At 43.8% G+C, this 12,091-nt stretch overlaps 1 protein-coding gene across 2 annotated transcripts in view; it reads right to left on the bottom strand.

Annotated features, from left to right (window-relative positions):
• zmiz1a (zinc finger, MIZ-type containing 1a) overlaps window positions 1-12,091 on the bottom strand; it is a 32,062-nt gene that overhangs the window by 9,729 nt on the left and 10,242 nt on the right. For both annotated transcript variants that reach the window (XM_080507242.1, XM_080507243.1), the window contains exons 3-6: window positions 2,298-2,433; window positions 637-751; window positions 313-533; window positions 12-213 (exon numbers count right to left, since the gene is read on the bottom strand). In XM_080507242.1, the coding sequence (XP_080363368.1) occupies window positions 12-213; window positions 313-533; window positions 637-751; window positions 2,298-2,433 (674 nt within the window). The remainder of the gene's footprint in view (window positions 1-11; window positions 214-312; window positions 534-636; window positions 752-2,297; window positions 2,434-12,091) is intronic.

Here is a 12,091-nt window from a genome sequence, read left to right as displayed (position 1 = left end):
GTGCACCGTACCTGTCCATATTGGTTCATGTCTTTATTCTGGGTCTCCTGCAGCGCTGCCACGGTGGCTGTTGCCGTGGCTGTGGCAGTGGCAGCTGCGGCAGCAACAGCAGCAGCTGCGGCAGCGGCAGCTGGCTGAGTGAAATCACCAGGGGGGCGATTGTGGGAGGTCATTCCCATACCTCCCGGTGGGGCGTTAGGGCCTCCGGAGTAACTGCAGGAGGGGCAGAAAAAAAAGACGCAGAGGGTACGTTTCTATCGATATGTTCAAAATGGAACTGATTATCAAAGACGCATAAACTGAGGTTCTTACCTCCCGCTGTAGCCCCCGGGACCGCCGGGGTAGCCGGGCCGGCCGTACATGCCCTGCTGAATGTACGGTTGGTTGGAGCCTCCTTTGTTGGGGAACTGTTGCTGCTGAGCACTGAACTGAGGTGAATTGAGTCCCGCTCCGCTGGCAGACATGCCGGATCCCATGGGGTTGCCTCCGGGATTCATGGGGTTATTGCTGTTTGCCATGGGGTTACCCAGCACCTGCGTTTAACGAAGCGTCAAACAGGAAAGGAGAATATCCATCAGGCTTGAAGAATTCATGATGATGAACAGCACAGTGGTTGCTTTTCATGCGGGGACAAACCTGGCTCTGTGAGGTATTGGTCACGCCCCACACCGTTGTAACCACGGACAATGACCCAGGGGGCTGGTTGGTGTTTTGTTGCCAGGGGACAGAGTCATAGGGAAAGGAGCCATCACTGGAAAGAAGATCACAACCTCACGTCACTGAAGGTTGTGAATGACTTTGAAACAAATGGCATCAAGTTTCCAACATGAAATGAACCAGGATATCGGCCGATTAAAAATGACACACAAGCGCACTATTATTTGTCATCTTGTGGTGCCATTGCTTTGGCTAAGTCTCAATCGACAACTCTAACAACTAATCCCCGAACATCTCAGCCTTTAGAGTTCAACATTTTCATCCCTATAAGTCAGAAAAGCTTGGTAACACCCGACCAAATGGTTGAAAACCAAGTTTGAAATCCAAAAAAGCCCAAAGAAACACAACACACCAGAAAGGCCTGCTTGTGTTGACATTATCTATCTCATTGCATAAGAGTTTCTGGGATTGAATAGTTTGAGCACAACTGGAATGTTTAGCATTCGGATATAAAACAAATACATGGGTGAAATATGAGGGAATGTAGCACATAATAAACAAACTAAATCCTCATGTGGGGAGGCAAGTGGCCAGTGGAGTGGGAAGGAACTGCTGTTTTTGGAGAGCAGCTTGTTTTTACTCCGGGGTTTTGCTCTTGGAATGAACGACATGCTCAATATTTCCTCGTAAAAAAGCTCAACATTATCCCAAGATCCTCCGCGGAGACAAACGAGACTCATGACTAACTGCAGGCCTCCTTCTTCTTTAAGAAAGAGAGAGAGAGCGAGAGGAATGAGCACACTGTGTTCTCCAAAAACATTACTTCACATCCCAGCTCTGTGTTGGTGAGTCCCTCCACCCCGAATCACTAAACTTCTGCTCAGATTTTCCGGCTCTCCTCTAAAGCCTGACAATACTAGTGGCAAGTAAACTAGTGTTTCTACTTTCTGCGAGGACTTTAGTAGGTTTTCACGTATCTGCACTTGATTACTTTTGTTTACTTTACATTTATCTAGTAAACTTTTCCTCATACTTGTTATATTTGAAGACAAACATCCGTAATTTGACCCCCTTACATTCTTGAAACTCATTATGTCTTTCAAACACTGCACATGATTCAGCTGCAGAAGTTGAGCAATTTAGGGGTGAACAAGTTAAATAAAACTTCAATAGAATTCAAAGTTTTGATAGTTTTAATAATAGTGTTTTATGTGAAGTTTCCTTTTTTTATTTAATTCATGAAACTGTCTTGTTTTTCGCTGAAAATGATTATATATGTTGGATTTCAATCAGTGTTGTTATTCGTGATAAAACTGTTGGATTTACACTAACAAGCATTGTATTATAGCATCTACAGTAACAATCATGTAGATGACCAACTACCCAAACAAGCTGGTACTTTTTCCAGCATCTTTTTTTTTTTTTCTAAACAAGCAATGATAAAGATGTTAGAATATATGGTACGTTCAAGCCAAATAAAAACTGTTATGTTAACATATCACCTTTAAAGAATGACAATTCCTGAGTCACTTAATACAATAAACCTGGCCCAAGTCTGCCAATACCATGCCGTTTCACCTCGACGCGACTCGAGAATGTGCGTTACGGTAACAAATCCACTCAGCCTGCCTCCTCCTGACCTGTGTGTGAGGCCGGGTTTCATGCTGTTCATGCTGGGCTGCATGGGCACTTTCCCCTGTGGCTCGTTCTGCCGGTTCTTCTGGTGACGCAGCAGGAGGAGACGACCCAGCTCCTCGCACCAAGAGGACAGCAGGGCTGTGAATGGAAACACAATGACATGAACACAGATGCACATGAGTTAGTCTCCACAGAGACAAATAGAAAAACACACACATACAGCAAGGTCTGTACTGCATATTCAGGTTTTATATCTGCATGAGCACATTGAGAATACAATAATGATACAGTTTCTGTGTAGTGTATTAAGGATTTTCACCTGCAGTTATGACTGATCCCTCTGGAGGGCAGCATAATATAAAAAAAAAAAAAAAACTTCCATTGATTTTTTATTTTTTTTTGCCTGTGTGGATTTCTCAACAGTTTCATCTACCTGCTGCTGCTGCAAAAAAAAGAAGTCAACTGAAATCTATCCACAGAAAGGACTTCCCTTTTTTCTCTGTCTGACGAGAAGGAGAAAATACAAACAGAGCGATCGGGCAGACAGGCGACATGCAGGAAAACAAGAAGCAGCGATTGCTTCACTTCCCACATTCATCACCACCAATGTATTCTTCAGCATGTCCTCTGAGATCCCTGAGGACTAATCAGCCTCTTCATCCTCTTCAGGAAGACAATGGCTGAGAGATGTTTTGCCTCGTGCCAATTCGATTGTTTGTTGCCCCCCCCATTCCCCCCCATGCCAATCAACCTGTCTATTTTGAATCAAGCTGTATTCAACAAAACAAAACAAAGCTGCTTCTGAAAAGTCAAAGAAAAGTTGTCTTGACAAACAACAATTTAACAAAAGAGAGGTTGTGGTGTTCTACACTTTAATAAATAATTTAAGAGGGTATTTTTAGACTTGTAGACCCAGATAAGCCAGCTTTTAGAAAGTGAAATATTGTGTTTATCCAACATTTGCAACAAAAAAAAAACTGCCTTCAGTAAGACAGACAATATGATATACTGAGTTTAAATTGCTTGAGCTGATAATATATTCAGTGGATGATTAATATCTACTCCGGCAAGTGACTCTTTACAAATACAAGAGGAGTAAAGGGAAGCGGAGAAAAAAAAAGGAGGAACAAAGGAGGGAATAACATTTTCTTCGAGAGGGTGGAGAGAGCCAAGCCTCCTAGTTAAAGAGGAATTATTCCACCCTGCCATTACTGAGAGCTTATCTCCACACTAAATCACCACCTCCACACCGAGGGACTGTCTCTTCAACTGGCAACCCACCATTTAGACCTAAAGCTCACAGTACAAGTGATGGGAGTCGCTTTGGGGTGGGAGGGAGGGAGAGAGAGAGAGAGAGAGAGAGAGAGAGAGAAAGAGAGAGAGAAAGAGAGAGAGAAAGAGAAAGAAAAAGAGAGAGAGAGAGAAAGAGAAAGAGAAAGAGAGAGAGAGAGAGAGCTGCAGGGACAGGGGACAAAAGTGAGTGTTGTTGACTTATCACACCAGTGTAGCTACGAGCTGCTGAATCAAACAAGCTGCCGAGGCCACAAGTCATTCATAATGAAGCGAGGGTGTGCTCGGGGCATCGTGCATGTTGAGCCAGCTTGGCGTGGTGTACACGACCTTGTCTTCACCTCACAGTCCCCCTCGTGAAAACCACCCTGCCAACACCATCACACACCCACAACTACCCCACTGCGCCGCTCTTGCTTCATCTCATCACTCTGCCCGAGCGCCCTATCCGATGCCCACCCGCACTGCTCTCTCAAGTCATTTTTAACAACCCGAAATGCAATTCTGATGTCATCCGTCCGGACCACCATTCACCGAGATGTTTTGTAAACTTCGCTGAAGGCAAACGCGAGGCGCGGACGCCCAGAGCACAAGCGAACCAGCCAACAGAATACAAAAGAATGAAAAGAAGACACTTTTCGTTTTTTAATTTGTCTCTTTTCTCATTTATTTTACAATAAAAGCTTGTAGTTAAATGATACGCTTTATGCTACAGGCTCTAACAGCTTCCTCAGAAAGACAAGCCAAGGTCATCGACTTCCAAGCTTTTTTTTCATTCTGCACTCCCTTCTCTCTCAGCGGCTTCCACTGAAATATGAAACACTCACAATAACTATTTGAACCACCTGTTAAATGGCATGAAAGGGAAATTTATATGATGCATAATGCTGAGTTTAATCACACTCAAGGCATTATTTGGTCGATAATTTTGAGATAAAAATGCAACTTTAAAACATGAAACTCCAAATATGACATGCACGCTTGTGATGAATACTTTTCCTCTTCACTTGGACTCTCCTTCGCTATTTGAATGCGAAATGGGGAGTTATACCACTGCTTTGCTGAAACACTGGATATCTGGGGGATTAGGTTGCAGCTGTGTAGAACGTCAGTGATGGTGTGTTGACAGCTTTTCAGGTTGGTCAGAAAATAGTCAGATTGTCGGTTGTGTGTAACATTAGGCTTATCGGTGGAGGAGGAGTAACATAACAGTTCTAACAGGTATGTCAAGTAGTTTAATGAGGAGGCTTTATGACATTTATATTGTTCGGAGTAAAATACTGAAATAGGATCAATTTAATCCAGCATTTTTGCATTACAACAAAAGACGTAAACTTTTATGCCCTATCTTATGGGAGATAACTTTCAGAACAATGCTTTGTGCACAACTGAGATTATTTCGGGGGTGTTATAACCACCCAAGAGCTCAGAGTCACTTATAAAACACTTAAAGGCGTCAAAGAATTGGCAGAAACTTCCACTGCACACACCAACAAAGACCTTGCTGCAGGGAGACGGCGGTCCTGACACCTGTCACATCCCGTGTTTGGTCCTTTTAGACGTCTTTTTTTTTCCCCCCCCCGCACTTCAAGAGAATCACATCAGAGTTTGTTTAGAAGTGGATTGAAACCTGTTCTTCAAGGGGCCTCAGTCTGTGGGTGTGGTGTGTACCCCGGGTGTGGATGGCAGTGCTTACACCTACACATATGGACTGCAGAAAACCTGCAGTGTTTTTTATGCTATCTTGAAGAGAAGCTGCCGCTGAGCTCAGACAAAACCCAATATGTGAATTCATGTGGGCTATCACAGTTCAGACGCTCCGGCTGCAAGCGGAGACATCAAAATGCATTGATGTCTTCATAGGACGACTGAAAAGTTCAAAGAAGAATAAAGCAATCCTTTTAAATTCATGAGTAATAACACAGTCTGAGTGGCGAATGTCTACAAGCAAGACTCGGGCCTCTGCAGCTCATCTGAAGCTATTGTCTTCTTTCAAAGTGTTTTCATTGGACGTCTCTCCTTAACAAGTGGTCTTCTCCTCTGTCCATCGAGCAAAAGATAAGTAGATTTCTCAGGAAGCTCTCCTGAACCCTCTCCAATCAGCTCCATTTCTTCGGAGCGGGGCTTTTAATTGAGTAATGTCCAGAGACATTTGGGTCCTCCTCACTCAAGCTGTATTTAATGCTGTATGGCTGACTGATAGCAGAGGCCCTGGCTCGTTCTCACCTCACCCCAGCCCCTCTGGGAGCAGCAGGGAGGGAGAGTAAGCCCTGGTAACAGGCTTCAGGGCCCATTAACTAATGACAGAGTGTGTGTACGAGTCCTTTTTACAAGGAAACCCAAATGCTAATTACTATGAACTCTGAGAGTGCAGCGTGTGCGTGTGTGTGTGTGTGTGTGAGCATCTGTGTGTGGTAAAAGCCTTCTGCTACCGAGCATATCATTTGCCAGAGAACTCATGACAGAGACTCCTAGTATTTCAAATGCGCGCGCCCCAACATAATTCAGTTAGCCGCAACGGCAGCTGATAGCGACCCCGCTTTCGTTGATCCAACGCTCCACATGTTCCAGGCGCGAAAATCGTGACGCTGCTGCACGCACACGCCGCAATTCTTTCATGGAGACCAACAGCAGAGGAGTGTTGGAAAGTTCCCTGGTGTGAATCACTTTACCAAACCTGCTGCACGGGCTACAGGGTCAGACTTTCAGTGTTGTGAGCACACTTCTATCTGTGCATGGCAAATATCAGGAGGGGGGGGGGGGGGGCAATTTTCACCACAAACAATTGAATTGAGTGACGCTTACTGCGATCTTGGAGGCAAATAAGTAATGTTGTGCATCCATGCGAACACCTTCCTCCCACAATCCCAAAATATACACGTTAGGTTTGTGGATGACTTTAAATTAGTCCACAGATGTTTGTCTTCACTTTTCTTCAATTTTCGATCGATATTCATTTCATGAATGATATATTTTCTTGTTTCAACCAGGACATATTTTTGGCTTATACAAGAAAAATAAAATAAAAAAAAAAAGCACAAAGGAACCACAAGCAAATAGGTTAACCTAAGTGTGTTAATTAAAACCAGCTTGTGAGTTAATTTCATCAAAAGAAGCAGCACCAACGTGGTGCAATTCTAAAAAGAAACTCAAGTGTGAATTTTCTTCACACAACACCGTCTGGGGAGGGTTTTCATCTGAGCACTCTGGACTGTCTTCTTTCCTGACTGTGTTCTGGAGGGACATAAACGCACTGCATGACAATAAAATCCAGAGCAACAGCGGTGCACCTGTTTCCTTTTAAGAAAGCAGTTGCAGCCACGACTCTGCAAAGACATACCGATTCAACAAGCGTGATGAGGCCCTGACACAGTGCAACATCACACGGCACAGTCTGGGTACGTGACCAAGTTCCTGAATGTTCCAGGAACATATTTGTTGGAGAGCAGGAATTACAAGAGACTATTGAAACTATTTCCTTTAGATGAAGGCGGCACTGTGCCTCGTCTGTCTGTGTTGACAGAAACTAATGCAAAGTAAGAGAGTAAAGCATCAGATGCACAGCTCACTCGACTGACTTGCACAAAACAGGTCAAACAGGAATCTGGGTGGTATACGGTAAGTGCAATGTACAAATTGTGGAGAGGAAGCCAGTATAGTTTCATAATGACTCTTATCTTCAGTGGACAGTCCTGTCCTGACCCTCGCATCAAATCTGCTGCTGAAATCAACCAAGAAAATCTGGTCACACCAGGCTTTTACAGGAGACATGTAATAACCATGCATGCACCGCCACTCTAGTTTGGTTGAAAACGACACAAACAAAGAAGGGAAAAAAAAAAACCCTGCATGAACACTGCAGAACTACACAGAGAAGCCTTCTGAGACGATGTGTGGGATGATCAAAAGAAGCAATTTATAATAGATATAATACACAGACTGCTGTAAAACACTGGCAGGTGCTGTGCTGTGCTGTGCGGGTACAAAATAATATGCAAAAAAGGCGAATATGGAGGAAAGACAAAATCCTATGAAATAATAACGATAATAATAAAGAAAATTCATGCTTTTTGTCGGAGTGTAATGGAAGCCATTTAAGCAGTCAATGATATCCCCCTTCCTGCCCCCTCTCTGTTAAGCCAACTTCTTCCAAGAGAAGAGCATATCAAATAGGCTTTAGTCTCAACAGCTTGGAGGCAGAACAACTCAAACATGCCCTGCAGAGAGAACGCTCTGTCAGAAATCACACTCAACCAAAACCAGGCTTTTGTCACATCAAGGTTCACACAAATCAGAATATTCCAAATCTGGACCTCGAACTCTAAATGTCATATTTGGTTCCATTGTCTTGAAATTTAATGGACTTTGAATATTTTTTTTTTTCTTTCCTTGTTCTGGTTTTGTTCATTTTCACTGGATAAAGCAGTGCAAGTTTTCTCATCTCAACGGTTTAACAGAACTCCATCCACACGCCCTGGCAGTACACCAGACGTGAGGACAGAGGGGGGGCGGTAGAGGATGGATGAAAGGATGCTAGACAGAGGACAGGTGGATATGGAGGGAGTGGGGCAGATCCCTTCCTCCCCAGGATGTGTGTGGGTCACAAGCCAAAGAGATGCTGCAGCCCAGAAAGGGAGGATAGCTCTACCTGAGTCACTCTGACATCTCCTGCAGGTGCTGGTTTCTGTGGGGTTCAAATTGCACATTTTTAAACGGGGGAGAGGTATAAAAGTCAGCATAAACACCAAACATATTGCAGTATGATGGCTACATCCGACTAAAGGTGCAGAGATGTTGGAGCTCGAGTGAGTAATGTGCGATCTCCGTATTGCAGATGGCTACCAGAAGAAAGACAAAGTGTTGTTTTACATTTTATTGCCGAGTGAAACTGAGCTTGACTGACAGTTACTACAAAGAACAACATTTCTTTGTATCATATTTATTGCAGCTTTAAATGTCAACCGTCAAGGACAGATGCTTTGATGCAAACCATCTATCGCTAGTTTAATATTTGTTGGCCACTTATGAGTAGATTGAGAAAAAGACGTTTTTGTAGGTGATTTCAGTGCTTTTTGATAATACCGACTGTATTTTCTTCTTTCATAAAAAAACAAAAAACTAAAAAAACCACAACAAAAGATGTCCATCACAAAATCTGTACGGATAAGATCTACAAAGCGATGAGTGGCACTAATTTAAATCCTTTCTCCTCTTCCACCGACCTTATTATGAAGCCTTGCAACTTGTTCCTAATGACTCACCTCCCTGAAGAAATTGATTCATTCAACAGCACTGAGCCCGATAACATGCAGCACTGTATTTTTGTTATTTGACTCCAGCCTCATTGCTTTGTTTGTGCATCGTCCAAATGGAGAGGTCACAGCAGATGTACTTTTTATAAAAGTAATGATTAATACAAACAATAGGCGTATAACAAATATGTTAGAAAATACAAATGCCACACAACCCCACGTCGACTACTTGTTTAATCCAACCAAATATCAAAATCAAATGTTTAAATGTATAAATGGGTAACAAACTATTGATGTATCTCTCCTTTTTGCTTAAAGTGACAAAGAGATGTTTATTATCATCATGTAACTCAAACTAATTGAAAGCCACATCTACTGTGCTGTGATAATATGCTTTGACGCCAGCTGAGTAGGTTTTATCTTTTCAGAGCAGGATTTGTAGCACTAACCTCTTGAATTTGACACCGAGGATATGAAATACTGGTGACTTTGGCGTCAGTGTGGATGCTTTGTGATTCAATGTGTCCTCTTTAAATGACTAAGCTTTGGGTCTTGGTCGTTCAAATTATGCATGAGAAAAGTCCCAAAACTCATTATGATCTGATCCGATCACACATGGATTATCTACATTAAAGTATGTAGACATAAGAGTAGAAAAAAACCCGAAACTGAATGTGAAGTAACTATAAATGTCTGTGTGAGTGAGCTTTGTAAAGATATGAAGCTGTGAATGAGCCACGTGCAGCTCCGCGTCACTGGAGGGGAACTCGTAAAGATCACATGCTTAATTATAACCACATACGCTCCTTGTCTCAACTTCCACAATCAAGTCTTTCATTTCGCCAATGAAATCATCAGGGCGAGAAAAAAACCCCCAAAAAACAATCATGAATTGTGAGATTTCCCACAGCTGCTCTTTTCAAAACACAACTATTGGGGTGGGGGGGGGGGGGGGGGGGATGGTGAAAATTCCAGTTATGGCCTTTTTACTCATAAGTTTCTAGGGAAGATTTCTAAACACCTTGAGTGAAGTGCTGAGCAGATTTGGATGTGATTAACAGGAGTGAACAAATTAGGTTTTTCCTGTAAGGCATCCTGTCGTACAGCCTGTGGCAAAAAAAACAAAAAAACAGGAGCCTCCTCCCTCGCTGCTATCAACACATAGCATCAACGTGTCTGACCAGAAAGTCCTTTTCTCAACTGTCAGGCTGCGGATCTGACACAACGTTCTTTTGCGCGTTGCTTTTAAGTGAAAGGTGGGCGAACGGATGTCAAGTGAAGCAATGACTCACGGGGGGGGGGGGGGGTAGCTGAAACAAACAGAGTAGTTACGCACACACACACACACACACACACACACACACACACACACACACACACACACACACACACACACACACACACACACACACACACACACACACACACACACACACACACAAACACAAACACGCACATAGTTCAAAGTCAAATGTCGTGAATGAGTCACTCAGCGGCCTGATGGGAAGTATGCAGGGAGCAGTCGCAGGAGGTCACCAGAGTGTGTGGAGTAAGTGATACACACAAAGCGCTGAGAGGAGGAAGGCTGCATGCGGCCACGAGGTAGAGGATGCAGACGCTTTCGGTGGTTTACACCCTGCGCGGGCGAACAGGAAGTTCTGCAGCTCACTGGAAGTCGCATTGTGGCAAAAACGTTTACTACATAGGTCAGTGGAAGACGGCGCTGTTGTTCGAAGCAGCCATTCGCTAATTAACTTGTCACTTTTGAAGGTTAGATTAAACACTGATGGAACAGCCTGGAGCACCGTGTTGGTTTTTTTTATTGCCCGACTTGCCCTTTACTCAGTCTAAATTAGCTCCCCCCTTTTTTTTCTGAGGCACACATCTGACAACTACAGGTACATTACACCTTTATGACAAGACTTTTAACAGATTGAAACAAAAAGCAGGCCCTCTGGACACTTTTAACTGCACTGTCCGTCCATGACTACACTCTGCTCTCCTCTTCCTCACCGTGCCCCCCTATTCTCCTCTTCTCCTCTTCTAATGAGTGAACAAGCAGACCGACTCTGGCTCCAAGCACAGGTCAACAACTTAAAAAAAGAACCCACAGTGGAAAAGTGGGTCATCTTCTCCTGACAGAAACACACACACACACACACTATCACACATACTCTTGTACTCTTCACACCGACATGGATAGAAGCACCTTTATTTGGAATCATACATTAGTGGAAGTGAGAGCATGCATGATGCTGCCGAATCACAACACTGTCTCTACTCGGCACATTAGATATCACAGTGGGAATTAAGAGTGTCAAACTAAATGCGTACCGACACAAAAACACTTGCATCTTGTTGGTCGAAACAATTCAAAACTATTCCACCAAGTTGTTTTTCAGGCCCGTCTTTGACACCAAACCTGTAGAACAACACACGAAAAAAAAAACCAACCCACAACTGTCGCCTTGACCTTAAATACCTCAAAACAAGCCGTCACTTCAGTAAACTGCACAACCCACACACAAGTCGCACAAACAAAAACCCTGGGGGAATGAGCAGCATGTAGGTCAAACCTGTGGTCAGCTGATCTGTCCTGATCCCATCCTGTGTGAGTAAATGGCCCACACTTCACACCACACATCCACAGGTCTGTTAAGGCCTGAATTACAGAAGTTACACACACAATGAGCCTCGCATCGAGGCTGCTTGAGAAATATATATACTTTTCGAGAGAAACCTCAAAACTAATTTCTGCCTCGGTTAATTGTGAAAGCATCATCCCGGATCTAAATCAGTGGCTCGGTTGGCCTCTTGTAACCCCTGATCCTGCCCAGAGCATCAAAATACACTCCAATTTAAGATACCAAACAGTTTTGTGTAGAAACACACACGCAGACACGCACGCTCACACTTACCCAGAGCCAAGCAGAGTCCCTGCACATCTCATCTCATTCCCTTCATAGCGCAGGGAAAAGACTCAAGTGTCACAAATGGTCCTGTTCCTGCAGAGGCCAGTGGCAACTCTCAGAGCTTTTGCTGCTTGCTGCCTTATCACCCCTCACTCTGCCTCATATCCCTGACTCCACTCACTCCTCTTCTCCCTGACTTCCTCTCTTCTCTTCTGCTCTCTCTCTTCCCCCTCCCCTGCTCTCTGATCTGTCTTTTCCCCTTGTCCAGCGTCTGCACAATGCACATCAATTATTCAGAGGCAGTCTCCCAGTTTCTCCAGCTTATCCAATCAGAGCGGGGCT

Source organism: Blennius ocellaris, assembly GCF_963422515.1.
Source record: "Blennius ocellaris genome assembly, chromosome: 13".
Lineage (NCBI taxonomy): Eukaryota > Metazoa > Chordata > Actinopteri > Blenniiformes > Blenniidae > Blennius > Blennius ocellaris.
Note: the sequence above shows the minus strand (reverse complement) of the source record. Positions and strands in the feature narration are given on the sequence as shown.